General features: G+C 41.6%; 1 protein-coding gene across 1 annotated transcript in view; it reads left to right on the top strand.

Annotated features, from left to right (window-relative positions):
* Nucleotides 1–6,724: 6,724 nt before the first annotated feature.
* MAOB (monoamine oxidase B) overlaps nt 6,725–27,864 on the top strand; it is a 97,731-nt gene continuing 76,591 nt past the window's right edge. The window contains exon 1 of the mRNA XM_004689962.2: nt 6,725–6,836. Coding sequence (XP_004690019.2) covers nt 6,791–6,836 — 46 coding nt within the window. The 5' untranslated portion in view covers nt 6,725–6,790. The remainder of the gene's footprint in view (nt 6,837–27,864) is intronic.

The raw sequence follows: 27,864 nt of genomic DNA, 5'->3' as shown, positions 1-27,864 counted from the left end.
AGCCACTGTAGCACAAATTCGATTCCTGGCCAGGGAGCTGACCCACATAGCACAGCAGACCTCTCCTAACCTGCCCGCTGCCCCCCTCAGCAGTGTATTCCAATAGATCTGCCTGTTCTGCTCCCCACTCTGTCTCAGGTGAATCCTCTCATCTCCACACCTCTGGCCTATACACCAGTTCTTGAATGCATAAATTAATCTTTTTTTTTTAAATTAAACAAAAGGCCTCTTTTGAAAAATTGTTTCAAAATAATGACTTCTGTTAAAGTAATTAAATGGCCATTAAATAAGGTGATCTGGTGTCTTGGTAGCTTCCCAGTAAGCACTGAAACCTAAGCCAGAATCAGTGCACTCATATGCCAGAGAATGAAATTTCAGAACAACTAATCACAGCCAACTCGACTTTCACAAATCAGGCAGCCACTCAAGTGATAGCCAATTCAATAATTTCCTTGTTGTGCTTCTGCATCTTCTCCTCAGAAAACTTGCCCCTAGCTCCTGTTGGGAAAGTCCTCCTAACTACTTCCTCTTTGGTGCAGTCCCGTTCAAACTGATGTTTGCTTAAATAAATTCCTGAAAATATGTCTCCGTTTCTCTTTTAACACCTATCTTTCTCAGAATCTGCTTCCTGGGTCATCCAGACTGTGGCACTGTCTTTTGGGTTTCGGTGGATCTATGAGTATAGGCACCTTAATCCCATGGGATTAGACATGGTAACCCTGACGTCATGCTTCTCTCCACCTCTGGAGAGAATGACCGCAAACCTGATACTACTATGTTCCTGAGGAAGTTACCACGCCATAGGTAACTTTCCTATAGTGCCTCTCATTAAGCCCTTCTCCTAGACTATTTGTCTTCCTTTGTAGATGTGGGTGCTTGGTCTCCAAAACATGTCTTCTGTAGAGTCTGTATACAACTCTCTTACCCAGCTGCTAGTACACAACGTTGGCTGTACCAGCAGAACCAAATGGATTTCAGTGGGCCCTTCTAAAACCCTAATGATGTAATATGTTATACATGATATGATATAAATTCTATAAACTGTATATTATATTTCAGAAGTATGTTCAGATTTTCTACCTTTAGTAACACATTTCAGGTTTTTGTGATATAATGCCTGTGTGTACTGTTTTCACAATTGGTCCTAAATTAAGTCCCTAATAAGTAACAGCATTTGTAGTAAAGAATAATGTTTTGGGCCCTCCCTAGTGGTGCAGCGGGTTAGGACACAGCACTGCAAACTAGCAGCAGTCATTTCAGTGCGATCTCCAGCCCCAGAGGTGACCCACATGGCGTGGCAGACCTCTCCTGACCCACCCGCTGCTCCCCTCAGCAGTGTACTTCATCGATCTGCCAGTTCTGCTCCCCGCCCTGTCTCTGGGAAAGCCTCTCGCCACCCCCGCCCCTCTGGCTTGTACCTCAGTTCTGTATGAATAAATAAATCAATCTCTTTTTTAAAAAAAGAATAATGTTTGTTCTTAAACACTTGCATTTTATCATTTCATATGAACTTTCATTACTTAGAAGACTTCAAGTCAACCCAAACCCAGCTATTGGCATCATTCTGAAATGTGTAGCCCTCCCCACCAGGAACATGTCTCCTTACAAGCGGAGTTCTTTTTCCTCAACTAACTACCATCATCGCCAGCCTCTTAGTTGCTATCCTCATCTGGAATCTACATGATTTGAGAACGTGGAGAAATTATTGAACTCAGGATTACATAAGGAAATCCTAATGGAGGGATTGCTTCTGCCCGAGTGGGGAGCAGAACAGGCAGATCAACCAAGTACGCTGCTGAGGGGAGCAGCTGGTGAGACAGGAGAGGTCTGTTGTGCCATGTGGATCACCTCTGGGGCTGGGGATGGAACTCATGCTGAAGTGGCTTTAGCTTCTTAGTGCTGTGCTTTAACTCACTGCACCACCAGGGAAGGCCTAATATTTCATTTTTAATTTTATTTTCCCAAAAGAAATGTTGAGAACCTTTAACTTGGTATTCTTAGAAAATGTCTGTTCTGATTTTCATTTCTTCCTCGGATGAATATTTTCTGTTTACCCTTCTATGTGTCCTGAAGTGTCCTTATGACATCATCTGTTCTAATACAACACGTCTTATTTAGCAACTCTTACTATGATTTGTAGAAACAGTCCTTGTCTTAACATCAGTCATTGTAAAACACTCACTTTAGGGATGGCTTGCTTCACACTTGTTTCAAATAAGGTTTTCCTTTTCTTCATCGTGCTCTTTAACATGTCAAGCTTGACCTCTATACTTCTGACGTTTAGTAGTTTGGCTTGTCTGACTGAGTTCATATGTTCTGTATTACGCCTCTTTTTCCCTGTCCTGCTTGTGCTACGCTAATTAGATCATAGGAGAAAAAGTCACACTCTGGTTCTCTGGGCAGAAATAGATCTTTCCTGATCTATATATATATAGATATATCTATATATCTATTTCCTGATATATATATATATCTGTCCCTTAACGTATATATGTACATATATATATATCAATCAGCTCAGCATAATCCACTTTGCTGTCACCTTTTAGTTGTGAACACCCACCTGTCATCTGGCTCTCCCCTGTCAATTTTACTTTGCTCTGGATCCTGAGTAGTCCCATGGCCCTGGGATTGTTCTTTCCTTTGCATCTTAAAACAGCCTCCAGACATTTGGAATTGAATCATGAGCCCCTGGTCCAATGTCTTGTAAAAGGCTTTGACTTGGATTGAAACTGGGTACTCCCAATTCTTGGGCTGCTTGAGGCTATGATTCCCTCTCAGCAAGTCCTTGTGGCCAAAAGCAACGTACTGGCCCAGTGAAAGTCTGCCGTACTCCATCTCGTTGTGTCACAGTTGGGGATTTGGACACTCTGAAATTAGGACTGAAAATGATGATGGATGTTTCACTGGGGAAACGAGAGGCCCTATAACACTTCAATTTCCCAGTGTTAAAGAGCTGCTGTGGTTGCAATTGATGACTCTTTCATCATTTGATCCCCAGTGTATATTTAAAAAAAGATTTAGAGAGAAGTTGGTTAAAAGAAAATGGTAAGCTGTAAAGAATCTAATTTAAAACAAATTTCCCATTCCTTGTCAAGCTTCCAGCAGTGAAGGAAACAAAAAAAAAAAAGCAAAGGTACAACTTAGATAACATCTGGTGAAGTCTGTTCTGCACAGGCCATCTCTTTATTGAAACCTCCTGTGGCATCATATGAGACTCACTGGAATATCTGTTAATGAAAACTGGACAGCAAGAAAGAAGTAATAAGGCCATTTCTATCTCTCTGGCAGTCTTCTAATAAAAAATGAAAGGAAAGTGAGTTCATTTTAATTGATGAAAGAAACATGAATTTCATCAAGTCGGAAAGGCAAATAAACAGTGTGGAGGCATCAGCATCCCTCTGTGCTTCTGGGTGAGAGGCTCTGAGCATTGCCTCGTTGGAAACTGAGTCAGGTACGTGTAATTGTCTCATTTCATATTTGATTTTTGTGAGATTGGCATTATTTCTTATTTTTCCCACAATGAACATAGTTCTTATCAAGAGGGGATGCTCAATACATCATTCTTGAATGAGTGAAGACAAGATAACACATGATTCCTTCCTGCATGAATTAATTAGCTACTTGGGAAGAAAAGACACAAACACATACAATAATAAATACTTCCAAGCCAATTTATTCCATTTTTTCACTGTTATTAATCACTATTAGTTTGCACTGTTTATAATAGGGCCTAAAGGTGGCCCTATTATTTTTGTACACTGAATGGTGTCTAGTTTTTCCAGTGCGCAATCTCCACCTTGCCGCCAAAATATGTTTAGCGTTCTCATCTTCCTCATAGTTGAGAATCTTCGATTTATCATCCTTCAAGTCCTAGTAGAAAAGTCGTTTCTTCTTGGCAGTCCTCTGTGATTGCTTGAGGTAGGGTGTCTGGCCTTTTTGACACAGTCCCTGATGGAGTGTGAGCACCAAGAGGCAAGGTCAGTGTCTGTATGGCTCACCTCTTCCCCAGGGCTAGCAGATGCTCATCTATGCTTGTAAAATGACAAGTGCCTTCTTGTTGGAATGCCCTTGAGATAGGTCAGGGGCCCTGGAGATGGAGCTGGTTTCAAAAGTTACAGGGGAGCAGAGGCCCGGAGTAGAAGAGAATGTGTATAAGGGAGATGGTTCTGAGGCCAGCAGCAATGGCATCCCTCAGAGCTTGTTAGAAATACAGCTTCTCACACCTCATCCCCGACCTGGGTAATTTGTGGGCATGTTCACTTCTTTATTGCCGAGAACCAGAAACAAATTAAATGTACATCAATTGATGAGTGCATATAGAAAATGTGCTGTCCTGTATACACAGTGGAATGCTGTTTGGCCATAAAAAGAAAGATTCTGCCATTTGTAACAACATGGACAGTCCTAGAGGGTATTACACGTAGTGACACTGTAACCACAAGATTGGAGATCAAGCCACCTGTCACCACCAAATGCCAAATAATGTAGAGCTACGAATTGAATCTTTAAGAAGAGAGGCCCTCCCTGGTGGCACAACGGGTTAGAGTGCAGCACTGTAAGCTAGCTGCAGTTGCTTCAGTGCAAGTTCGATTCTCAGCCCCAGAGGTGACCACATGGCCTGGCAGACCTCTCCTGACCGGCCTGCTGCTCCCCTCAGCAGTGTACGTCAGTCAGTCTGTGTGTTCTGCTCCCCACTCTGTCTCTGGTGAATCCTCTCACCATCCCTCTGGCCTGTACTCCAGTTCTGTATGTATGTATAAATAAATCTTTAAAAAAAAAGCACTTTTATCAGACAGCTGGCAATCCGGAAGATGGGGAGTTAGCACCCTAAAGAAACCAACTTAACATTTTATTTCCAGCTGGCTCTTGATAGTGAGATGAGCAAAGACTGTTCAGCAGTAAGCGGCCTTTACCACTGCCAGGAACTCGTGATGTCCAGCCTCTGGAGCTCCTTGTTGCCCTCCTGGACACCTGGTCTCAAGCACATCCCTGTGTGCTGAGACTAGTCTTCAGATAGCACTGGCTGCAGACGTGTCCTTAGGCTGAAAAATTAACTCAGAGCAGACAGGCCATAAGCAATATGTGTGTGCAGATTTCCTACTATCCCATACAGTGTCTTACCCAACCACCTCCCCCTCCTTAGGCCCTATCACAAAGATCCAGTCTACTCATCCCATCCCACATACCAGACATGAGTTTTACTTGCAGGCTAGATGAGGGGACAGTGTGCACAGCTGGAAGCCCACAGATCCGGGGTCCTTCCAATAGACGTAGTAGGTAGAGCTTTGCAGGCAGGAGGCCTATGCTGACTGCAGGGTAAAGCAGTGGGGACAGAGGTTCAAGGTTCAGACCCAGGGGCCACTTTAGGAGGAATGGAAGTTTCTAGAATCCATGGCATCTATGAATTAAGACTTTCCTTGCCAAGAGTAACTTCTGAGGCACAAGCATGTCCAAACTCTCTTCTAGTCTGAGGGCATCAGAAACTCAGGGTACTTTGGTGGTAAATGACACACAGAGAGGGAGTGGATGAGGTGGTTTTCTCTAGGCTTGTAGTGGTGCTGGCAGCAGTGCTGCAGCTTCCCTAGGTTGAAAAGAAGTATTTCACACAATTATTTCCTGAAAAGCCACCCTACATTGCTTCTTTTCACTTTCAGTTCCCAGAAGTGGATTTTTGAGTGCTCTGAAGAAACACAGCTGTTTTACTTGGAGTCACCTCAGCTTAAATACTCCTTAACTTGTTGAATCACCCCTGTGTTTTGGTAAAGCCTATGTCCCTGATTTCACTCCCCAGGGCCTTAAATAACTCCTCTTGCTGTTTCAGGGCTGCTCTGGATTCCAACCTGCCTATCAAGGTCTTACCTCTGCCACCACAGATTCCCTGGGTTCTTGCTCCAGCTCCTCCTCACTAGGGTGTTCTAGAAGCCCTTGGCTATTTTGAGCACTTGAAAACTGAAGCTATTTAAGATTATCTTTAGGTGCCGCATTTGCAATACTAAGTAAACACTGCTCGAGTTAACTGCAGGCCTAAGGGCAGGGGCGGAGAAAGAAATGGGTATTTGCAAGGAGGCCGAACTGGGCTGGGAATCCCACTTAAGTGTATGCCCTGATAATGGATAATGGCAATACTGTGTGGTGGGTCAAAGCGGGTCTTGGAATCTTCCAGATTATTGTTTTTCATTCAGGACTTTTTATCTTACCTTCGCCTCTCACCAAAGACTCGCTTTTGGCATCTGTAAAATGGATCGTTGTATGGCTGAACTGGAATCACGCACAGAAAGCACTTAGTGTGGTATCTGGTATCTGGAAAACTCACTAATGTTGGCTACTCGCTAGACTGCTTCCTACTGGAAAAACTGGGGTACGGAGGAAGCTACCTCAGCCCGCCATGCTTTCAGCCCGCCATGCTTTCAGCCCCCGTGTTCAATAGCTCTGAAGGGGAAAGAGGGTAGTCTGGGTAGTGACTCCGACGGGGAGGGCAGCCTGGGGAAATGCCCAGAAGGAGCAAGGGGGTCCTGCCCCTGGGACCGACTCTCAGCGGCCCCAGGAGAACTCTGCGGCCCGGCGCCCACCCCCCAGGTCTGGGTTGCAGGCTGCGGGCGGGGGCGGGGGCCCAACGCTCCACCCGGCCGGCGCGTCGGCAGCAGGCGGGGCTCCGCGCGGGGCGCCCTGGGCGGGCAATATAGCGGCTCCGCCGAGGTGCTGGTGCGCTGGGGCCGCGCGGCGGGCGGGGGCGAGACCGGAGACCGGAGCAGCGGGCCGCCAGCCTCTTCGCGACAGGAAAGCCGCCATGAGCAACAAATATGACGTGGTCGTGGTGGGGGGCGGCATCTCAGGTCAGTGGTGGTTGCGCGCCCTCCTTTCTCCTCGAGCGCTGAGACAGGTGGCTGCCCTTGGGGAGGCGCGCGGGGCAGCGGTGGGGCGGGGGTTGCTTCCTGGAGCCCCGAGGCTCTCCGTGCACTCCCGGGAATCTAGCGGATCCCGAGTGCGGCACATGGAGCCCTCCCATCGGGAAAGGATTTGATGCGCCCCTGGACAGAAGCGGGGCTGGATGTCTATCGAAGGGCATGGGTCAGATTTTGAACTTCTCCCCGGAAGGCTGCCAGCCTGGTGCTTGCTGGAATTTTCGGAGCAAGGGGAAAGGGAACGAGAGGCTAGGGACTCCTGTGGAACGGCGTAAAAGTCAGTAGTTTGCCCCAGGCAAATGTCAGCTGTTTTCGCCTGCTTGACCTGGACACTTGCTTGGAGCTGGCTAGATACCAAAATGTTATGCTGGCACCAGGAAAAGGATCTGGAACAGCTCCGGGTACTAAAGGAAGGGGTTGGATCCCTGGACCTGGACCATCCATTGCCAAAGACCCTTCTGATTCTGTTTCTCTGCGGTCCTGTGGTTGCCATAGGTCTGCGTGGGGTTGAAGGGCCTTCTCCACCCCAGTACAGGGTAGCCACGTCACCCAGCAAAGTTAGGGTGGAGAAACTCGGCTGTCTGACGCAGCCCATATTTGGCAGGATGGGGACAGAGACTTCCCTCTCCACAAAGCCAGGCACACGAAGGAGAAAGAGGCATGGGGAAGTTCACTTCTTAGGAGGGTCAAGCTGAGCTGATCCTGTGGGCTGGGCTCAGGGGTGTAACTAATGCTTACAGAGCCCCCAGTCCTATGGACCCCTGAGGTTGCTCTGGCCAAATGTCAGGGTCCTCGTAGGGTTTGAGCAATAATTAGGAACCGCCAGTGTCCATGAATGTGTTGTCTAAGACTGGCCTTATGTATGACTCAGCCTGTTCCCCCTGAGATGAGCAGGGGTGCCCCTACTCTCCTGGGCCCGGTGAGGAAATCAGGGTGTTGGATGTTGGGGCAACCCCTGGTCCTGTGCTGAAGGTTCCCTCAAGCCAGCCTTCTTACCTTTGGGTCAGATCATACCACTCTGCCCATGTGGACGGGAGTGAGGGTGACAGGCATTCCGTTTTCTTTCAGTATTTGTGACATCTTCTCTCCTAGAGGAACTTGTACTTAAAAGCATATCTATTTTTGTGTTTTGGAGACTATTAGTAAGTCCTTCTTGATGCTGCCTACAGTACCCCATCTTATGAAAGCAGAAGTTTCTCTTTCCAGGGCCCCAAAGCCCTTTTATTGCCCAAAATAGGTCTCATGGGTTCTGATCCTTCAGTTTTCCCCTTATTTTTTCCCATTCCGATTCATATCCCAAACGCACTGAAATTATTCATGCTAAATTCATCTGGGAAGGGTAGATGAGGATTTAGCTATTTAGCAAGCAGTGGTAAAGCTCTATATTTAACCTCAAACTTTCAAAACAAAGAACTGATGAGTAGGTCTGTCTTTTGTCAAGAACGTTACATGGAATAGGCATTGTTCCAAAAACCCAAGGATATAGGGGTACAGAGTCTTATTTAGTTGCTTTACCTGTTACATGAGGATAACACCAATTCATCCTAACTAGATTACAGGGTCAGTGGGAGAGGCAAATGAAACACCATATGTGAAAATAGCTTTACAAGGTCTGACATTTAACACAAGTCCTACAAGAGTTTTATTCATTTATTCAAATGATAGGCATTAAGGTAGACTGGTAGGGTAGGCAGAAATGGGTCTCCTTGTTTTGGCTCTAGAAGATTTGTCAATCCTGGAAGGGAGCTGAGCTACCAAAGCAATGGTATAATGCAAGGTAGAAAGCAGCACATGTCACAAGATTGGTCTATTCATTACTTCATTATTCCTGCATTCAATGAATATTTACTTCCTGTTTCATACCAAAGGGAATACAATATGAATTATCCAAGGCTATTGCCTTTGGGGTATTCACAAGCTAGAGGATATAGTCATGTACAGTTAATACTAGTGACCTAGGATAAATGTAGGATGTATGTAGCATATGCATGAAGTTAACATATGCATGAAGGAGGTATCGGAACTAGAGAGGATGTGGTTCTCTGAGAAAATCTGGGTCGGCTTCACAGAGGAGGTGACGTTTAAAGAAGGTCTTAAAGGTTGAATGCATTCACCTAGGAGACTAGATGAAGAAAGCATTTTGAACTAAAGAACAGCTTGTATAAAATCACACTTGTGAGAGCACATGGTAGCAGGTTCAGGAAACCTTAAGTAATTCATGATGTTGAATTGGGGGTGTCTAGTCTGGATGAACAAAGATCAGCTGTGATAAAGTATGAGGTATCTTATATGTCATCTGCAAAAGAGGTAGTTCCTTCTGTGGTGAATGAACAGCTGAGGACTTTTCGTTTGCAGAGTGACGTGCATCACCTGACAGAAATCCAGTGCTGTTGTTAGCAAAAAGATGAATGTGAAGAAGAAGACTAAGTTTGGGGGTGAAGATAGAGGTGCTGAGAGGGCAACCAAGGACAGATGTGTTTAGCTCTTAGAAATGATTGGTATACATGTGTGAGTGTCAAGAAGTTTTTATGAAGTTGCTGAAGTAAAATGGTCCAAACCAAGAGTGTCAAGAGGAGAGACGAGGCCCAGCACCTCATTGGAAGAGAGGGTGCTTACATCCAGCACAGAGAGGATGAGATTTCAGTCTTTTTCTGTAGTTTGATGAGAAAGGTGAGGATACTAAGAAACTGAAAAAAAAAACACTTGGTAACCTCAGATCTTAACTCAGATGTCATTTCCCAGGGCAGCGCCCCCTGACCCCACAGAGTGGAGTGGGTACCACTGTTTCACTCTAATCTGCCATTCAGGCATGCCATCTCACCTGACATTCTTTTCTGAGTTTCTGATTATTCACTTATAATGTAATTATTTAGTCAATATCTTTCTCATTCGCTAGTTTTTAAGTTATCGACCCCAGCCTCAGAGCTCTGCCTGGTCCAGTTAGCATTCAATACATGTGTTGAATTAGTGAATTTTAGTTAACATTATACCAACAAGGTAGCAATCGACTGCATTTAAAATTCACATCTATTTACTGCCAACCCTTTTGTTTCGCCTGCCAAATCATATTGGGAGTGGGGAAGGTGATGAAATTGGAATTTTATAATTAACCAACAAATTGACATAAGTTTAAAAGTGTCTGAATTTCTCTCTAGTTTTTAAAACTTTGTTAATTACTCAACTCGAGCTATTCTGGCTATTCCCTGATAGAGTTTAAAGCTGTCAGCAAATTTTAATCAATCCCTTTGGGATAAAGAGAGATGTACTGGGGATATAGCTGGTTAATATATAACTTTCCTTCTTACATGGTGTTTGCAAAATCCCAAGGCAGTTGTAGAATAGTTTCCTCAGAAGTGTGTGTGGTATGGAAATGCCATCTACTGCAGTGTCTTTCACTTAAGGAGCAGGAACTCTTTGGAGACTTGATGGAGTAGAACCATTTCCCGCATGGAAGCCACACGCTTGCTTCTAGCCCGAATCTCAGTTTTAGTGTTTGGGTTGGTAGAACCATGGAAACTATCTTTGGCAATTCTGAAATGACTCTTTCTCTGTGTCCCAAATAAAATCTAAAAAGGGAAACAAAGCAGAAAGGGGAAAGAAAGGTTTTCCAAGCTTGAGAGAGGAGGGTGGCAGACACTTGGCTGAGATTCTGGAAAAGTAGCAACCAGCTTCCAAATTGTATCCACCAGCTGGCAGGTGATCTGTGTGAGCAGGTGCATATATGTGCTGCCGGTGGCGGGAGTAACCTGGGCAGAGAGTGTCAGGTGACTGACGTGGGATCTTGACTTGAGGGGCACAGAAGGTAGGTGTCTTGACGTGTGAATAGGGCAAAACCTTCTCACCTTTGATGAAGAAAAATCGAGAAGATTCCTGATAAGTGCTTGAAAATTTGTATATCCCAGTCAAGGACAAGGCATCAGAGAGACAGTACAGCAATTTTAAAACAGGATGGAGCTTAGTGTCCCACAAACTTGTTGGAAATACCATTTCCTTTATGGAATTTTGAAAGTTCTGTCACCTTCCTTTTCTCCAGCAGCCCCGTCTTTAAAATGACACTCCTTTTATTGGAAGAGAGAATTGTCGCTGGGATTGCTAGAACACAGTGCAAGTGGTGGCCATTATGGCTTCAGCTGCCAGTTGGGTATGCTACCTTTTGTTAAATATATTCTTGTTTAGCTTTTAGGGTTTATTCATCTGTGGAAGCAGAAGTAGCTGCTCTTCCCTCGTTACCTAAAAAATCATTTTTCTTGCCACCAGTAGGGGCCTTCTTGCCTCCAGTCCATCCCTTACCCAGCCCTTTGTTCCCTCCAGTATGTGAGGCCCATGGTGTCTCATCAAGAGAAATTCTGGAAACTCTAGATCTGTGTCTCGGCATCTGCACAGTCTGACTGATTCTTACCTCAGTCAGCCACCTCACTGCTGTCTTAGTTAAAATACATAATGAATGCATCAGTAATAAGTGTTATTATTTACTTAATAATATCAACTCTTTAATAATAATAAACAAAAGACTAGCATGTTGCTCACTGCCCACATGCTGGCTGAGGTGTTAGAAGCTTGACTTTTTATAGAAGCTCTGTGAGGACAAAATTGCATTCTAATTGCTGCCTGATTCTAGTATCTGCGAGGGGTTGGCTAGGTGGGCTAGGTGGGCAGAACCAGGTGCCACTGCAGCCCCAATATATAGGTACTTATATGTCATGGGAAGTCACTGGGGCAGGTTTGAGGCTGGGGTTGGCCATTCTCAGTAGCAACAATTTCTTTCTCTGCCTGTGTTTTCAGGTTCCATATTGCACAGAGCCAGTGGTAGAAATGAACAAGGAGCACAGAAGTGAACAGCATCTACCCTGGTTTACCACTCACTAACTTCACCCTTTAAATAAACCTGGGAACCTTTCTGTACCTTAGTTTTCTCATCTGTAAAAATGGACATAATAATGGCCTCTACTTCATAAAGTGGTTGAGAGGATTTAAAAAGAAAGTGCATGCACTTGTGAACAGTAGGATCAGAAGGAGGTTCACTATCTGGCAGACACACAGTAGACTTTGTTACTGTTAATCTGCCTAACAAAATGGCCTTTAATCTTTGGGAGGTCTGAAATGCCATTGTGCCAGCTGACTCCACTATCAAGGTTTGGGTCAGCGAAGTGGGTAGTGGGCACACATATGAGCATGCACACATGCACACACTCACACACAGTATTATTGTGTAACAGGGATTCTACTTCCTAGACCTACTTTTTTTTTTTTTTTTGCCTATGTATGATTCATTAGCACAGATGGTATAAGAAAGCCAGCAGCTAAATTTCAAGAAAAAGCGTAAGTTTGATCTCTAATGTACATTTAAGAGATGCATATGTCAGAAACTCAATGTGAAACACATTTCTAGATGAAGACTTCTAATTTATTTGCTCCCAACAGATGTTAATATTACAATCACCTGGCTCTTACTCAATTTAGAATATTTCCTTTTTGGTTTTCCTGAATGTCATGGCAGGAGACCCTTTTTCCAGTCTGTTAACTTTTGCCCATTATCAGAGTAGTCATTTTCTCTGTAACAATAAACTAAAATTTGTTTTGCTATCACTTCTTCACACGCTCATGGCTACAAAGTCATACACGCTGAGATGATTTCAGTAAGGCATTATCTTATGCAACTGAAATGTTTGTCATCAAAATTTATTTAAAAATACTGCCTTTGTAACTGAAAACCAACTGTTCTAGTGATTCTCCTACGTTGGACAATAAATGCAAAGATGGCTTTGGGGTCAAATTCTTCCTGTGAACTTGAAAAGGTAATTTAGATTCTAATTTACATCACTAAGATTTCGACTTCAGTAGCATTTCCATGGTCCACGACCTAGAAAAAAATCCATATAACATTTTAGTGTCAAATGTCATTTAACTAGATATCAATAATGACATCTAGTGTGTTATTACCAAATTCTAATGTTAGTATGTTTCGATTAAGATTCCTGTCATAATTCTAGTCATGTATGTACATGCACTTGACTGATATATGGTGAATTAGAATTTCTTCTAGTAGCATTTAAAATTAGTGAATAATGAAACTGTAACGGGTGACAAGACCATAATGAGTTATAGCGGCAGATGCCCGAGAACACTTTTGACAAATGAAATATGGACGTATCAACTGGTCTGAACCAGAACTACCATTAACTTAAGTTTAGTCTTGGGAGTTAATGTCCATTTCACTCATAGATGCTCCATGCAGATCTTAATCACTACATCTCATTTTCCGTTTTAAATTTAAATCTCCTGTCTAAGTATCTGTGTAACATCACTCAACCGTAGGCTGCTCAAAATCAGGGATTTGGTATGCTTTATCTCCCTATTTCTGGTGTTTAGTAAAAGAGCCGGTACACCATTACCCCTAGAAATTAAATTAAATTGATATAATTCCTTGATTAAGGATTGAGTATTTTCAGTCCTTGAACTCAGAGAAGGTAAGTCCCGCAGCCACCATCTCTACTAGGAGAATAGAGCTAGCCTTTAATTTCTTGGAAGAGGCAGGGCAACAAGTTAAATAAAGAAGCCCTGGGGACTAGGAAAAGGTTTCAAATCTAACCTGTGCCCCTCAACACGTTGCTTCTGCTAGTTCCTCAGCTTCCAGATTCTCTCTTATGTAGTAGAGTGATGGTCCCAGGGCTAACTCCTGGAATGCTCTATAAATGTTATGTTTGCTCTTTTGGTAATTCAACAGCTAGTACTTTTTTTTTTTTTGAAAGATTTATTTATTTGTGCATACAGAACTGGGGCACAGGCCAGAGGTGCAGGGGCCATCAGAGGATTCACCAGAGACAGAGTGGGGAGCAGAACAGGCTGACTGACGAAGTACACTGCTGAGGGGAGCAGTGGGCAGGTCAGGAGAGGTCTGCCGTGCCATGTGGTCACCTCCAGGGCGGGGATCAAACTCATGCTGAAGTGGCTTTAGCTTCTTTAGTGCTGTGCTTTAACCCTCTGCGCCACCAGGGAGGGGCCAACAGCCAATACTTTTAACTGAGGGGATCTGTAATTTCCAGGTTAAATATTCTTGTAAGTCAAAAACGTGAGCTAAATTGTGCAGTTATGTTCTTGATGAGTGTTTTCATCTCCATAACAGAAAAGCTTTGGAGCTTTGCTCAGCTAAAACATACAGTTTTCCCCTTTTGCAGGGACCCTAATTAGGCTTAACTCTTTAGTTGCATTCTGCATAGAAGTCATTATTCCCCCATCAGAGAGGAGGTATAATGGTATGCAATGCCTTCCTGATTTTGAGCATCTAAATAATATAAACTTCCTTTGAGCCAAAAGATATGCTTTAATAGAATCCATTGGTGACAGAAGATGGAACCATCTTTATATTTTCTTACTACTGTGAACACTAGTTTTCAGTACAAGGAAAAACAGACAGAGGGAAGGCAAAGGGCTGTGTCTAGGACTCACAGACATTACTTTTGAATCAATTTACTGTCAAATTTAGGAGGAAATACAATTCGAGTAATTCCAGGTGGAAGGTAAAAATCACTAACTACTTGAATGCACAGAATGGATCCATTGAGCCCCCTTAGTGAACTCAGTAAACACAAGTACTATAGAAAAGCAATTCCCAGTGGGCAATGTTTCTAAATACAGTCTGCATTTGCTTAATGAAGGATGGTATAGAAAAAGGGTAAGAGCAAGTTAAAATGCAGCTGATTACAAGGACAGGAATACAAGCAATAAGGATGATTGCAAATAGAATTGAGTTCTGTGCTGTGGGACCCAGGAGCTAAATTAATTAGAAGAAATCATTGAAGATCTGAGGAACATTAAAGGAGTAGAATTTGAATAGATTCTAAAGAATAATCAGGTTTAGGTGGGTAAAGAAGAAAGCAGCTTTAAAGATGAAAGGAGTGCTTATATAAAGCATAGGGCTATGGGTTTCATTTAAGGTGATTTTTCTAGCTAGGTAGAATATAAAACAAGGCTAGAATAATAAGATTGGGAGATTCGGGAAACATTTAGTACTGATGGGGGGCAGGATGAAACAATGTGACTCTGACAATCAAAATGAGTAGCTCGGTTGGAAACAGGGAGGCATTGAAAACTTTCGTTTCCAAAAACTTTTCATATTCCATAGTTTTAAATTTATTTTAATGATCGTTTTAATTTATATTTGTATTGTATTACATCGTTATTCATGTTTGAACAGTATTTGATTTCTCCCCGCAGGTGTAGTTCTTATAGTTCTCTCATCACCCCTAGCACTTGGGAAACATCACCACAGTCCCTGGTGCACTTCCCTTCCTCCCCTGTTTTTTTTTTTTATTACAAAAGTTTATTTTTACATCATTTTGTACATTTTTTTTCCATCTCAATTGTAATCCCCGCGGGTGTTTTTTTTTTTTAATAGTTTATTTTTACATCATTCTATGCCTTTTCCCATCTCAGTTGTAATCCCCTTGGGCTTCCCATCACCAGATCACCCATGTGCCATCACCATAGTCCAGTGCATTTCCCTCCCCCCACTGTTTTTGATCCCATTCCCCACTCCACTTCCGTGAAATATCTCGGAGTGGTCTATAGCTGTCCATTAGTATTATTATTTTCTTGCCTGGTCCTTTATGCTCCTGCTTTGAGTGAAACCATCTGGTATTTTTCCTTTTCTTTCTGGCTTATTTCACGAATCATGATCTGTTCCAGCTCCATCCATGTTGCTGCAAAAGGCATGGTGGCATGGTTTTGGGTTTTTTTTTTTTTTTTTTTTGGTTGCTGCCACATCTTTTTAATCCAATCATCTACTTTTGGGCATTTGTGTTGACTCCATGTCTTTTCTATTGTAAATAGAGCAGCAATAAACATGGGGGTGCAGGTTTCCTTTTGAGTCAATGTTTTTGTGCCCTTTGGGTAGATACCTAGGAATGGGATTGCTGGGTCATAGGGAAGCTCCATGTTTAGCAGTTTGAGGAACCTCCACCCTCTTTATTTTTTTAAAGATTTATTTTTATTTATTTATGCACACAAAAACCAAGGTGTAGGCCAGAGGTACAGGGGAGGTAGAGTAGGGAGCAGAACAGGCAGATATACTAAAACATAGTGCTGAGGGCAGCAGCAGGCGAGACAGGAGAGGTCTGCTGTGCCATGTGAGTCACCTCCCTGGCAGTGGATCGAACTTGAACTGCAGTGGCTGGCAATACAGTGCTGAGATTTTAACCCCTGCGCCCCTGGGGAGGCCCTCCTGAACCTGTTTTCACCCCTTACTTCCAGCTTTCAAGAATTTTTGTTGTAAACATAAGGTGGGTAGCTGTGTGTCTGGTTGGTGAAGAACAACAACCTAGAGCCAGGGAAGCCCAGAGACTCGTAGAAATTCTGAAACAGGTGGAGAGGTGATTCAGTGATTCTGGAGAGGTGACTCTTGATTCTGGTGAGCTGGGTTATTTTGACTGCTCAAGGCAGAGAAAGGCGGAGGATAGGCAAGAGCAGGAGAGTGATCTTCAGAGATACACTTTGCTTTCTATTTTATTGAGAACCTACTCAGAAAAGAAGTATCACAAAAATAATCAGTGTTTTCTCTCTTAAGTTTTCTCATTGGAACTGAAGGACTTCATGGTATTTAAAATTTTCCTTTTTGAAAAAAATTATAGAGGTTTTCTACCCAGTTGTTACACAGTTTAAGAACGACAAAAACACATCTTGGAAAACAGCAAGTTCTTCCTATTTGTTACATAAAAGTTATTCTAGAAACCTGTGGTTTTGTGGAGGAGAGGGCACAATCAGCCTCTCTTGATAGGGCTGACCTTTCAAATGTTAGTCATGTTACCATAGTCCTTGCTTAATGGCATCTTAAATGTCACTGCCTAATTAATTTCCACTGCTTGTTGAAAGTTGAAGCTCTCATTTTTATTTTAGTCATCCCTTACCTGTGCTATTTTTTACTCTGTCCCCATCATTACCATTATCATCAGCATTTGTCACAATTGCATAATGTGAAGGTGTATTACTAGGTCTTCAGTTTATTTTTTTTTAAGATTTATTTATTTGTGCATACAGAACTGGGGTGCAGGCCAGAGGCTCAGGGGCGGCGAGAGGCTCCACCAGAGACAGAGTGGGGAGCAGAACAGGCAGATGGACGAAGTACACTGTCGAGGGGAGCAGCGGGCCAGACAAGAGAGGTCTGCGGCGCCATGTGGTTCAACTCCGAGGTGGGGATGGAACTCGCACTGAAGTGGCTGCGCCAGCTTGCAGAGCTTAGCCCTAACCTGATGCGCCACCGGGGAGGGCCTGCTATGTCCTTAGTTTTATTTATTCTCCTTCCACCCTAAATGATTCCCCCTTTCTTTTTGGGTTACTACTCAAGTGTTTCCCAAGATTCTTTTATAAGAACTTTGGAATCCTGACCACATCTTTTATTCCTGTGATCCAAATCGCGTTTCTGTTTTAAATGGTGGCTTTAGAATTACGACTTTCATCTAATCTCACTTCTTTGGGTTATTTTCAAGTTCTCTACATGAAAGTCACAAGCTCTTTACAACAACTTTCATTAATCAACAAGGCCTTTTTTTTTTTTAAATAACTTAGGGTATAGAATTAAAGTGGAAATTAATTAATAATCAGAAGTTCCTCATAATCCTTTCAGAAGAAAGGCCACTGTTATAAATGAAAGCTGAAATCACATTCTTTCTGGCATTTACGATTTAAAGGATTTTTATTTTGAGAGGTGGGAATAGTTTAAATAACATGAATTACAAAAATTATATATTTATTCTGAACATCTGTACATAAACAAGAAAAAATTATCTAAAATTGTATCCCACAAAAACTAGCCACGGTTACTATACCACCTCTATTTTTTTTTTTTTTTGCAAGCCTTCTATTGTATTTACTGTGTTCATTGGTAGCCCTTTAAAAATAAATAATAGTAGGAATGTTTAAGTATGTCTTAATTGTTCTTCCATACAATCTTGATATCATGGGATTGTATTGTAATTTATCGAACCAACCACCTATTACTAAACATTTTTGTTATTTTCAAGTTATTTTAAACAAAGCTATTATGAATATCCTTATACCTAACCGATGTACATAATTATGATTATTTAGGGAAATTTTAGAAATACATACTATGCATCCCTTTAAAGCATTGCAAAGTTGTCAACCCTCAAGAAAGTTTTACTAGTTTACATTGTAGTAGAAATTTAATAATTGAGCTTTTAGTAGCTTCAATAGGAAACCAATATTTTTACTCCTCTGGCAAATTTCAGAGAAGACCACAGTTCACCAATTTATAGTTGTAACTGGAGTTTTAGATACTAGAAATTACAGCTATCTTTAGTTTTGTAAAATTTCAATGGGAACAAGTACATTTTGCCCTCTAAAATATGTAAGCAAAACTATTTTTGCAATCAATACTTTATGCCTGCCATGTTTTTTTATAGTACTTTAAAATGTTTTGGTTACCAGTTATCCTATGTTTCTAGAAATTTGATATCATTAATTCAATAATTATATTGTGTTTCAGTACAGAAGAAAATAACTGTAAGAAACCATCTTCATAATTGTTTTTATCACCTAGATAAGACATGAATATAGCCTTTGTCCAGTATATTGTAACAGCTGATCAAACAGCTGTTTCATGTTTTATAGCTTAATTTCCTCTCATTTGCATTCAAATCCTATGATAGATTTCAGTTTATTTAGGAGACCTGTAAGATACACATGACTGTTTCAGAATAGCCCTTTCATGCTCTGCCAGTTAGTCTAAATCAAACAGTCCTTGCGAAGGCCTGACAATAAGCACACATACAGGCATACACTCAGTTATCTTTGTTTCATTAAACGTGGTTTCCTAACTTGCCGCAGGAAAAAGAAGTCCAGTTTGATCATTTGTTGGCTTGTTGATTGACCCATTCAATTAAACCCATATCACGTACCCTATTTGCCTATCATTAGGTTAGGTATATATAGATGGATAATCCATATCCCCATCTTTGAGGGGTGCACCAAGGACAGGTGCTATGAGGGGTTGATGCTGAGAAAATGAATTTCATCTGGGTGAGATAACTCAGAGGAGAGGAGAATGAATAACAGCTTCATTCAGAAGCTGTCAGAACTCAAGGATCTGATGTGATAGGATTTTCAGGGGGATAACTGGCCAATTCACATATTCTTCCATAAAATACAGCTTTAAATATGTGGAACTTAAGTTCAAGTCTCACATAAACAGGCATTGAAATCTCAGCTTGACTCTTCTTACGAGTAGTCCTACAGTAGCTGTGGGTGGATGCTGTACTGGGCTGACTCCCCTTCAGGACAGCTATTCTGACTGTTGAGTGTTAGCTACTGTAGCATCACCATTTGTCTTCATGAATGGCCCTTGACTGAGGGCATTTGTCTCATCTAAGGGCATGACTCTTCCCTGGGGACCCCTGCAGCGGAAGTGATATCTAGAAGCCAGGGCCTAATAACTCAGTTTGTGACAACTGCAAAGGGCCATCTCAGCTCCAGAGCTCCCTGTAGGCTTAATTGATGTCTCTGTTGTGACTGCATCACGAGTCAACTCTTTCCACTGCCCAGTCATGCTCATGCTGCTGTACATGTGTTAAACGCTGATTGATAACATTTTTGTTCTGCATGTCACATGAGGCTTCAGACATGATGTTTTGGGTGGAGGCTACTACATGACTTGGCATTTTCCAGGTAAGAAGCCAACAGGGTCTGAGAAAAGTGCTTTACCTCGTCAGCCTGGATCACCTATGAGTACCTGAGAGATTTCAGAACAAGGGGTGGAGCCTGGAGGGTGAAAGCTGGAGGGTAAAGGCTAGAGAGTGGGGGCTGGAGGGTGGAGGCTGGAGGGTAGAGGATGGAGGCTGGAGGGTAGAGGGTGGAGACTGGAGGGTGAAGGCTGGAGGCTGGAGGGTAGAGGCCAGAGGGTGAAGGCTGGATGCTGACCACTACATGGGTCCAAACAGACTTGGGGATTGAGTTTTTCCTCTCACTATTCTGCTGGCTGATTTAGAGCTGAGATTCATAGACTGTGATCTGGAATTGCTAAAGATGTGTTTACTTTTACTAGAGAAATGTATGACATTGCAGTTAGGGATAAATTATGATGCAGACAACCTTAACGGTGAATACGAGGTACAGAAGATCAGGGCCTATCAATCTTTCTCAGGCTTGGATTCAGTGTAGATTCAGTTCTTGACAAGATAACACTGTTGATGTGCACCTCTGTTCTTCCCCTAGCCTTAACACCATTTTATGCAGCTTCCTGTGGGATTTTTTTCACAGGAAAATAAGACACTGAAAATGATTGTAAAAATAGATGTTGGAATCCCAGATGAACAAGGGGGAAATGTCAAGCTTGGAGAGAACTGGTAGGAAGTGTTCAACTACAAAGGTTAAGATTGGGCGTCTTTAGGCAGGGTCATTCACATTAGTGGAGTTTTGAGAAATTATTTTATTGAAGTACCATATTAAAGGGATTTGAGTGAGTGAACTGGAAAGATTGTGAAGGGTATATGCTGTAATTTTAACTCGTAACGTTTTGATTGTATTCCTTGAAATGATACACTGATAGTACCTAAATGAGTTGTAAAATTTTGAACTGCCTGTCCAGAGATATGATTCAACAGGTAATGTAGGGGCCAGAAAAATAATGCGTTTCTTGTTTGTTTCATCTAGAAGGACTCTTTACTGGGATGGAAAGAGACAGGAAACCTTTGCTTTGGTCCCTGAACTACTAAATAGAGGTCTCTGTGCATGCTGCATGTACACCACTTGGAGGAATAACCCCTCCACTGCTGACTGGTGGGGTTGATGTTCAGCAGAATGGGGAGGGAACCTAAAGCAAGCTTATGAAAATTTAGCAGTGTGAAGCAGCTGGGAGACAAAGACATACTCTCTCAACCAGCTCATTTCTTTGAAGATGATTGCAAAAGCATAGAAAAAGGGGCTATATATAATTCCATATAATACAATATCCAATGGGCCAGCACCCAAACCATGCCACAGCACACACACAACCCCCCCACACACCCCCCATACTCAAAGAGAAGTATCTTGTCCTTCCCATGCCCTTCTAACCAAATGTAATAGAACTAGGTTTCATAATACCTCACTTTGAGGATTGTGTTCTCAGATTGAAAAGGACAAAGTCCATTACTTATGGAAATATCTGAACAGGAAATTTTGGGCTACTTCTTTTTTTTTAAAAAAAAGACTTATTTATTTATTTATGCATACAGAACTGGGGTACAGGCCAGAGGTGCAGGGGTGGCGAGAGGATTCACCAGAGACAGAGTGGGGAGCAGAACAGGCAGATCGACGAAGTACACTGCTGAGGGGAGCAGCAGGCGGGTCAGGAGAGGTCTGCGGCGCCATGTGGTCACCTCCGGGGCAGGGGGCATCGAACTCATGCGGAAGTGGTTTCAGCTTCTTAGTGTAGTGCTTTAACCAGCTGCGCCACCAGGGAGGGCCCGTGAATGTCCTCTTTTTAAATTTGTCTTTATTAATTTTTTTCTTATGTGTTTTCTTACATTGTTATAGTCCCCCATACTTCTCCTGTTTTCTATATGCTAGGTACTAGAAATGAACAACCAGGAAACTGTTTCAGATTAGCACATGTACACACACAAGAAATGATGTGAATTACATTTCCTGGGTTTGTTTTTGTTGGTTTAGGCACAAAATGATACTTTTTCAGTGAAAGAAGCCTCTGTACTTTTAAAGGGCTCACCTTTAGACTAAATCAGAATAGATACTAAGATGACTTTGGTTTTGTTTTCCAAGTGCTGTATCCTCTGCAAGTTTGTTTTGAGTCTTACTCATAGGTAGTGTGTATTTCTGATTTTATAAGGGGTAAGTAGGGGCTACATACAAGAACAGTCAGTGTCTGAAAGGAAATCGCATGGTTGATAAAAGGCAGATCATCCAAAACACACTGCCTGTGGCCTGCTTTTCTCTTTTAGTTCTTTCCTTTCTGATTTCATGTGTCCAACGGGAAAATGAGTTTTCTATGGGTAAATCAGTCTGCCAGTGCACAATATTGAGCATCGAGTAGATGGGGCCTAAGAAGTGGGACAGAATACAGAGAGGTTGAGATGACCATGAAGTAGGGGAAGCAAAGACAGTTTATGGGCAGAAGACTCATTTGGGGTTTATACTTGCTTTATTTCTGGCTTCAGTTTGCAAAAAGAAAACTATTGGAACATGATGAGAATGAAACATTTTTTTTTTCCTGTTGTGTTCTTCTGTACTTCAGTAAATGCATACCTTTTCAATCTGGCTTCCTTTCCCTATAGATGATGTTCTTAGAAAAGAGTTTGTAAGTTCAACGATTCTTTGGACAGAAATTTATTTATTTATATAATTACTATAAATAAATTATAGTTGATTAATTATTATAATTAATTATTTTTTTCTTACACCATTGTTCATTTTTGTACAATGTTTGATTTCTCCCCTCAGGTGTAGTCCCCATAATTTTCCCACCACCGCACACCCCATAGTCGCTTGGGCTCCTCCTCCCCTCTCTCAGGCTCTCCCCTGTTGGATGTTCCAAATCTATGGGCTGTCTGTAGTGTTGTCTTGTTACTGACACTTTTGGACATACTTTAAAAAAATATTTAAAATTAAAAGCATTGGTACATTGTATGTGTGGTAAGATGCTTGAATACCTTTCCTCAGAAAATATTAGCACATAGAATTAAATCAATCTCCAAATCATGTTTTCTATATATGAATTTCTGGCATCATTTTTCAAATACAATGTATGAGGATCGCAATGACCATGAAACTTGATGTCTGTAAGTAATTTGCAAAGTGAGAGCTTTTGCAACTAGGTGCACAGAATAAGCAAAATATATATGCAAGTCATAGTAACATCTGCCTGATATTTCTTTTAAAGATTTATTTATTTATGCTTACAGAACTGGAGTACGGGCCAGAGGTGTGGTGGGTGAGAGGACTCACCAGAGACAGAATGGGGAGCAGAACAGGCAGATTTTCTGAAACGCACTGCCGTGGGGAGCAGTAGGTGGGTCAGAAGAGGACTGCCACGCCATGTGGGTCAGCTCCCGGGCCAGGAATTGAACTTGTGCCACAGTGGCTTCGGAGAGCTTCATAATGTGGTGCTTTAACCCATTGCGCCACCAGGGAGAGCCCTGCCTGATATTTCTAACGGAGGTTTGCCTATAATACTTGCACTCATAGAAGGGCAGTTTTAGACTTTTTTTCTCAACAAATATATCCTTCTTATAAGATATAAGAAGTATGGAAAGTATATTGATTTGCATAATTTCCACTAATCGAAAAGCCAGAAAGGTTTGAATAGTAGAAACATGGGTTGTGAGTTTGTGTTTCTCTCACCTGGCTATCTCTCTAGTTGAGTATTGTTTCCTGCATCTTTGAGGTAAGGTGGGTGATATAAGGGTGTTTTACCTAGAGACTATTATTTAACTAATACTGCTTTTTAAAAATATCACCCAAGGGCCCTCCCTGGTGGCGCAGCGGGTTAAAGCACAGCACTGAGAATCTGAAGCCACTTCCTCATGAGTTCGATTCCCGCCTGCAGCCTGCCCCGGAGGAGACCACATGGCGAGCCAGACCTCTCCTGGCCCACCCGCTGCTTCCCTCAGCAGTGTACTTCGTCGATCTGCCTATTCAGCTCCCCACCCTGTCTCTGGTGAAGCCTCTCACCGCCCCTGAGCCTCTGGCCTGTACCCCAGTTCTGTATGCACAAATAAATAAATAAATCTTTAAAAAAAAAATATCACCCAAGATCTAAGAAAAGACTTTCCAGTTCCATGTGGTAGATGTTAACTGGGCATTTTCTTTTTAAGATTTATTTATTTATGCATACAGAACTGGGGTACAGGCCAGAGGTGCAGGGGCAGTAAGAGGATCCACCAGAGACAGAATGGGGAACAGAACAGGCAGATATACTGAAATACACAGCTGAGGGGAGCAGTGGGCAAGAAAGGAGAGGTCTGCTGCGCCATCCATGTGGCTCACCTCCCTGGCCGGGGATTGAATTGGCACTGAAGAGGCCTAGGCTAGCTTCGTAGTGCTGTACTTTAACTCGAGGCACCAGTAGGGAGGGCCCTAACTGGGCATTTTCAAGCATGATTCCTTCATGCCATGCCCATGAGCCCACAATTTCCTGCATGTCCCTGATTTCTCTAACTACTTAAGGCTCCTTTCCCAGTTCTCTTACGTTCTCACCTCCAGTGGTCCCTGTTTCAGGAAACAGAACCACCTTCAGACCTGTTTTCTAGCTAAGACCTTTGACATCGTAGCAAAAGCTGAAGGGGTCCCGCCATCTCCCCTTGGCACCCACTCCCATACACAGCACCTTTGGCTTCTGGCCGCAGCAAATAGATCTGTCTGAGGACTTCCTCTGGCTACTGGAACCCCTCTTGGCTGCCACTCAGGACAGAGTCAGGAAGAGCTGTTGCCAAAGACTGGCATGATAATTAACCCAGATTCCTCCCCTCTTGCTTGGAATCAGTGAGGCAGGTTCACAGAGTCTCCTGGAGATCCCCACAGGGGTTAAGCCCCAGCTGCTCACAGTGGTTGTCTTTTTGATACAAACAAAACAAAGACAATAATAAACTTATCTACAGAAAACAGATCAGTATTATCAGAGGGAAGGGGGGTGGGAAACAGGTTTTCATCTGGGTAAATGGGGTCAAGTATATAGTGACGGGTAGAATCTAATCTAGGCTTTTGGTAGTGTAGATCATGATGTCATGTACAGAAGTAGAATTACAGTGCTGTACACCTGAAATTTACATTATGTTATAAACCAGTGTTACATCAGTAAAAATAAATTTTAAAAACTGATTAATCTTGTTGAGTTCAAAAATTTCATCTTCTTAAGTTTTTCAAAACAACTTTATTGAGATTATTCACATGCCAATACAATTCATTCATTTAAAGCATGCAATTCAGAGGGCTATAACATACTCACAGTTGTGACCTTTTGTGTCTGGCTTCTTTCACTCAGCATAATGTTTCCAGGGCTGGCCCATGTTGTAGGGCACGTCAGTTCTTCGTTCCTTTTTCTAGACAAACAATATTCCATTGTATGATTATAGCACATTTTGCTTAGCTGTTCATTAGTTGATGGGCATTTGGTTTGTTTCCACTTTGGGGTTATTGTGAACAATGTAGTTATGAACATTTGTGAACAAGTTTTTGTGTGGACATGTGTTTCTATGTCTCGTGTTGGTATCTAGAAGTAGAACTGCAGAGTCATATGGCATGTCGGTGCTTAACCTTTGGAGAATTACATTCTTCAGATTTAAAATGTAATCTCTAGTGGTTTTCTGGATATCCAGCGTGTAGGTAAACACTAGACAGTCATTATTTTGTGTTGCCTTTTAGAAAGTTAGACTAGAAGGAGACAGGAGGGCCCTCTGGTTTTAGTAATGGCATATGGGCAGAGATGCCTGACCAGCCGGAATGCCCACTTTGCTCACATGCTTTTCCCAGAAAAATGCTTACATGTATATTTAAGTATATGCCATATATAAAATGGGCATATTTATATGTATGTGTTTATGTGTGTGTGTATGTGTGTGTATGTGTATGTATGTATGTATATCTATATACACACACACATTTAAATTTATTGGGTTGTTGGAAAAGTCATGACTCATATTTGCTATAAAAACACACAAAAAAATATGTGATGATGACTTTTCCCGACAACCCAAAATTATAGTTAGCATGTAATCCGCATTTTTTGTAGCCATAGTTTTTCTGTGCCTTTTGGGGCATCATAGTTGGCCAGTGAGCTTGGAATTATAGGTAGTGATGCCAAATTCAGTCTCTTAATTGTTGGGCGATAATTGCATTTTATTCATCAGTTTAGAAAACACAAATGAGCAATGTTATTCAGTTCCAATATTTGTAGGATAATCTTATAAAAATGTATTAATGGTGTTCAAAGCTCTTAAGGGAAAGAGCTGAGTTTTAAAAATAATCTGCATCTTTCTCTTCTTTCCCATTCTGATCATTAGGTGGTAACTGAAGCAAATTTCATAAAACATCAAAGAGTTGCATTTATTTTGAGTCGATTTGATATAATTGTGACCTTCAAGAAGTCACTTCTATCAATTAATAACAGTATTTTCTGAAATAGGGAGGGTTAGTGATGATGTACAGGAAAATAGACTATTTTACAGGGAAGTTTTGCAATTATGTAACTCTCAGTACTTAATTTTAAGTCTCTAAATTGTGGAAATCTTTAACAAAAGTTAATAATTTATACAATGAGTTCTGGAAATTGTCTTGTAAGTGATATTATTACATAATATCATGACAAAATATTTTTCCTAATTCTGGATAGATTATTTTTGAGTAAATTTTTAAGTCTTACTATCAAAGGACAGCCACTGTTAACATTTGGGTATATTTTTCTCCCAGGATTTTATCATGCATTAATTTTCTCTGCATGTGCATTAATTTTCTCTGCATGAGTGAGTGTGTGTGTGTGTGTGTGTATGCTACATATTTATTCTTATAGACACATTACATACAGAATGTTATATTTTCACCTGACATTAAAGCATGCATGATCTGTATTATTAGTCTTTATGAACATAATTTAGTATCAAGAAGGCTTAGCATAGTTTATTAATGAGTACCTGATTATTGGACCATATGTATGCATATTATTTTTGTAAATAACATTGCCCTAAAGATTTTTAGAAATAACAACTATTTCTAGAAGTTGGTATTATCTTCTTAGTATTTAAACATAAAGCAATAGTTAAAGATATGGAAAGGTTAAGGTTTTTGATAGATACTCAAATTGCTTTTCTCAAGTATATTACCCGTTACTATCCCAGCCGATTCTGTTTCATCACAGCCTCATTTAATATCATTCTTTTCTTAATCTTTCTCAAATTAACAGTGAAAATGCTATTTCTTAGTTTCTAAACTTGAGAGTTGAAAATAGTTGTGTTTAATATTTAGTTACTAGCAAGACTGAACATTTCTTCTGTATCTATTGTTCAACAATATTTTGTGGAAAGATTATTGTTTCATTTTTTTTTTGACTTGTGGTTCGAATATGGGGTGGCATCTAGGGGCTTCTTTCTTAAAGAAGTTATGTCTGTGTATCTGAACAGATAGGTAACTGAAATTAGAGACATGTCAACCAAGATGTCTAAATGCTTTGTGCTTGAGAACAGTCACACCCTTCCAATGCTTGTTGTGTTCTGTGAACCTCTCACCCACCTATAGATTTCACGCCCAGGTGTATGGTCAGTAGCCACAGGTTGATTCTGATACTGCCATTAAAATGATCTAATCCTCAAAGTACACTTCCTTGAACATGTTTTCTTTGTGGTATTATTCAATGAAGAATTTGTATTATGTTTCCAGTATTTTCATAAACCTCCACAAAAACTTAGTGGTTTCAGAATAGATCTTTACTAAGATGACTCCAAAATCTCTGTGTATTTTCAGCTAAGTCCACAAATGGGAAAACGAATATTTATTTGTGCTTTATTTGGGTCAGTAGAGACAAAAGGATTTAGGGAAGTGTGGTATACAGATGTATATAGTAGAACATAATCAACAATGTATATGGAAACCCCCAAAAAATAAATACACAGAGTACAGAAATCCCTAAAATAAAGATTTGTGGCATCAGATGAAATCCAGGGACAAAGGTATGTAGAGGAACATAACATCATGGCGTAATTTTCTGGACGTGCAGTTTACCGTGGGTGTTAGTGTTGACTTTACCATTTTCAGTTTCCTTTGTTCCTTTGGCTGGGAGAAATTTATCAAGGATTGCAGCATCCCAGGTTCGGATCGTAGTTCCTTTCAGCAAGATGGATTTGAACTTTCATTACAGGTGGCTTCACCTTTTGACTTGGAATGTTGATTGATATGATAGTTTTGGGAGCCCAAAACTAGGGCATAGAGTGTTTAAGGTACCTAAACTCTCTCTCTCTCTCTCTCT

Source organism: Condylura cristata, unplaced genomic scaffold (genome assembly GCF_000260355.1).
Source record: "Condylura cristata isolate star-nosed mole 26May11 unplaced genomic scaffold, ConCri1.0 scaffold00027, whole genome shotgun sequence".
NCBI classification, from domain to species: domain Eukaryota; kingdom Metazoa; phylum Chordata; class Mammalia; order Eulipotyphla; family Talpidae; genus Condylura; species Condylura cristata.
This window is presented reverse-complemented; position numbering and strand designations above follow the sequence as displayed.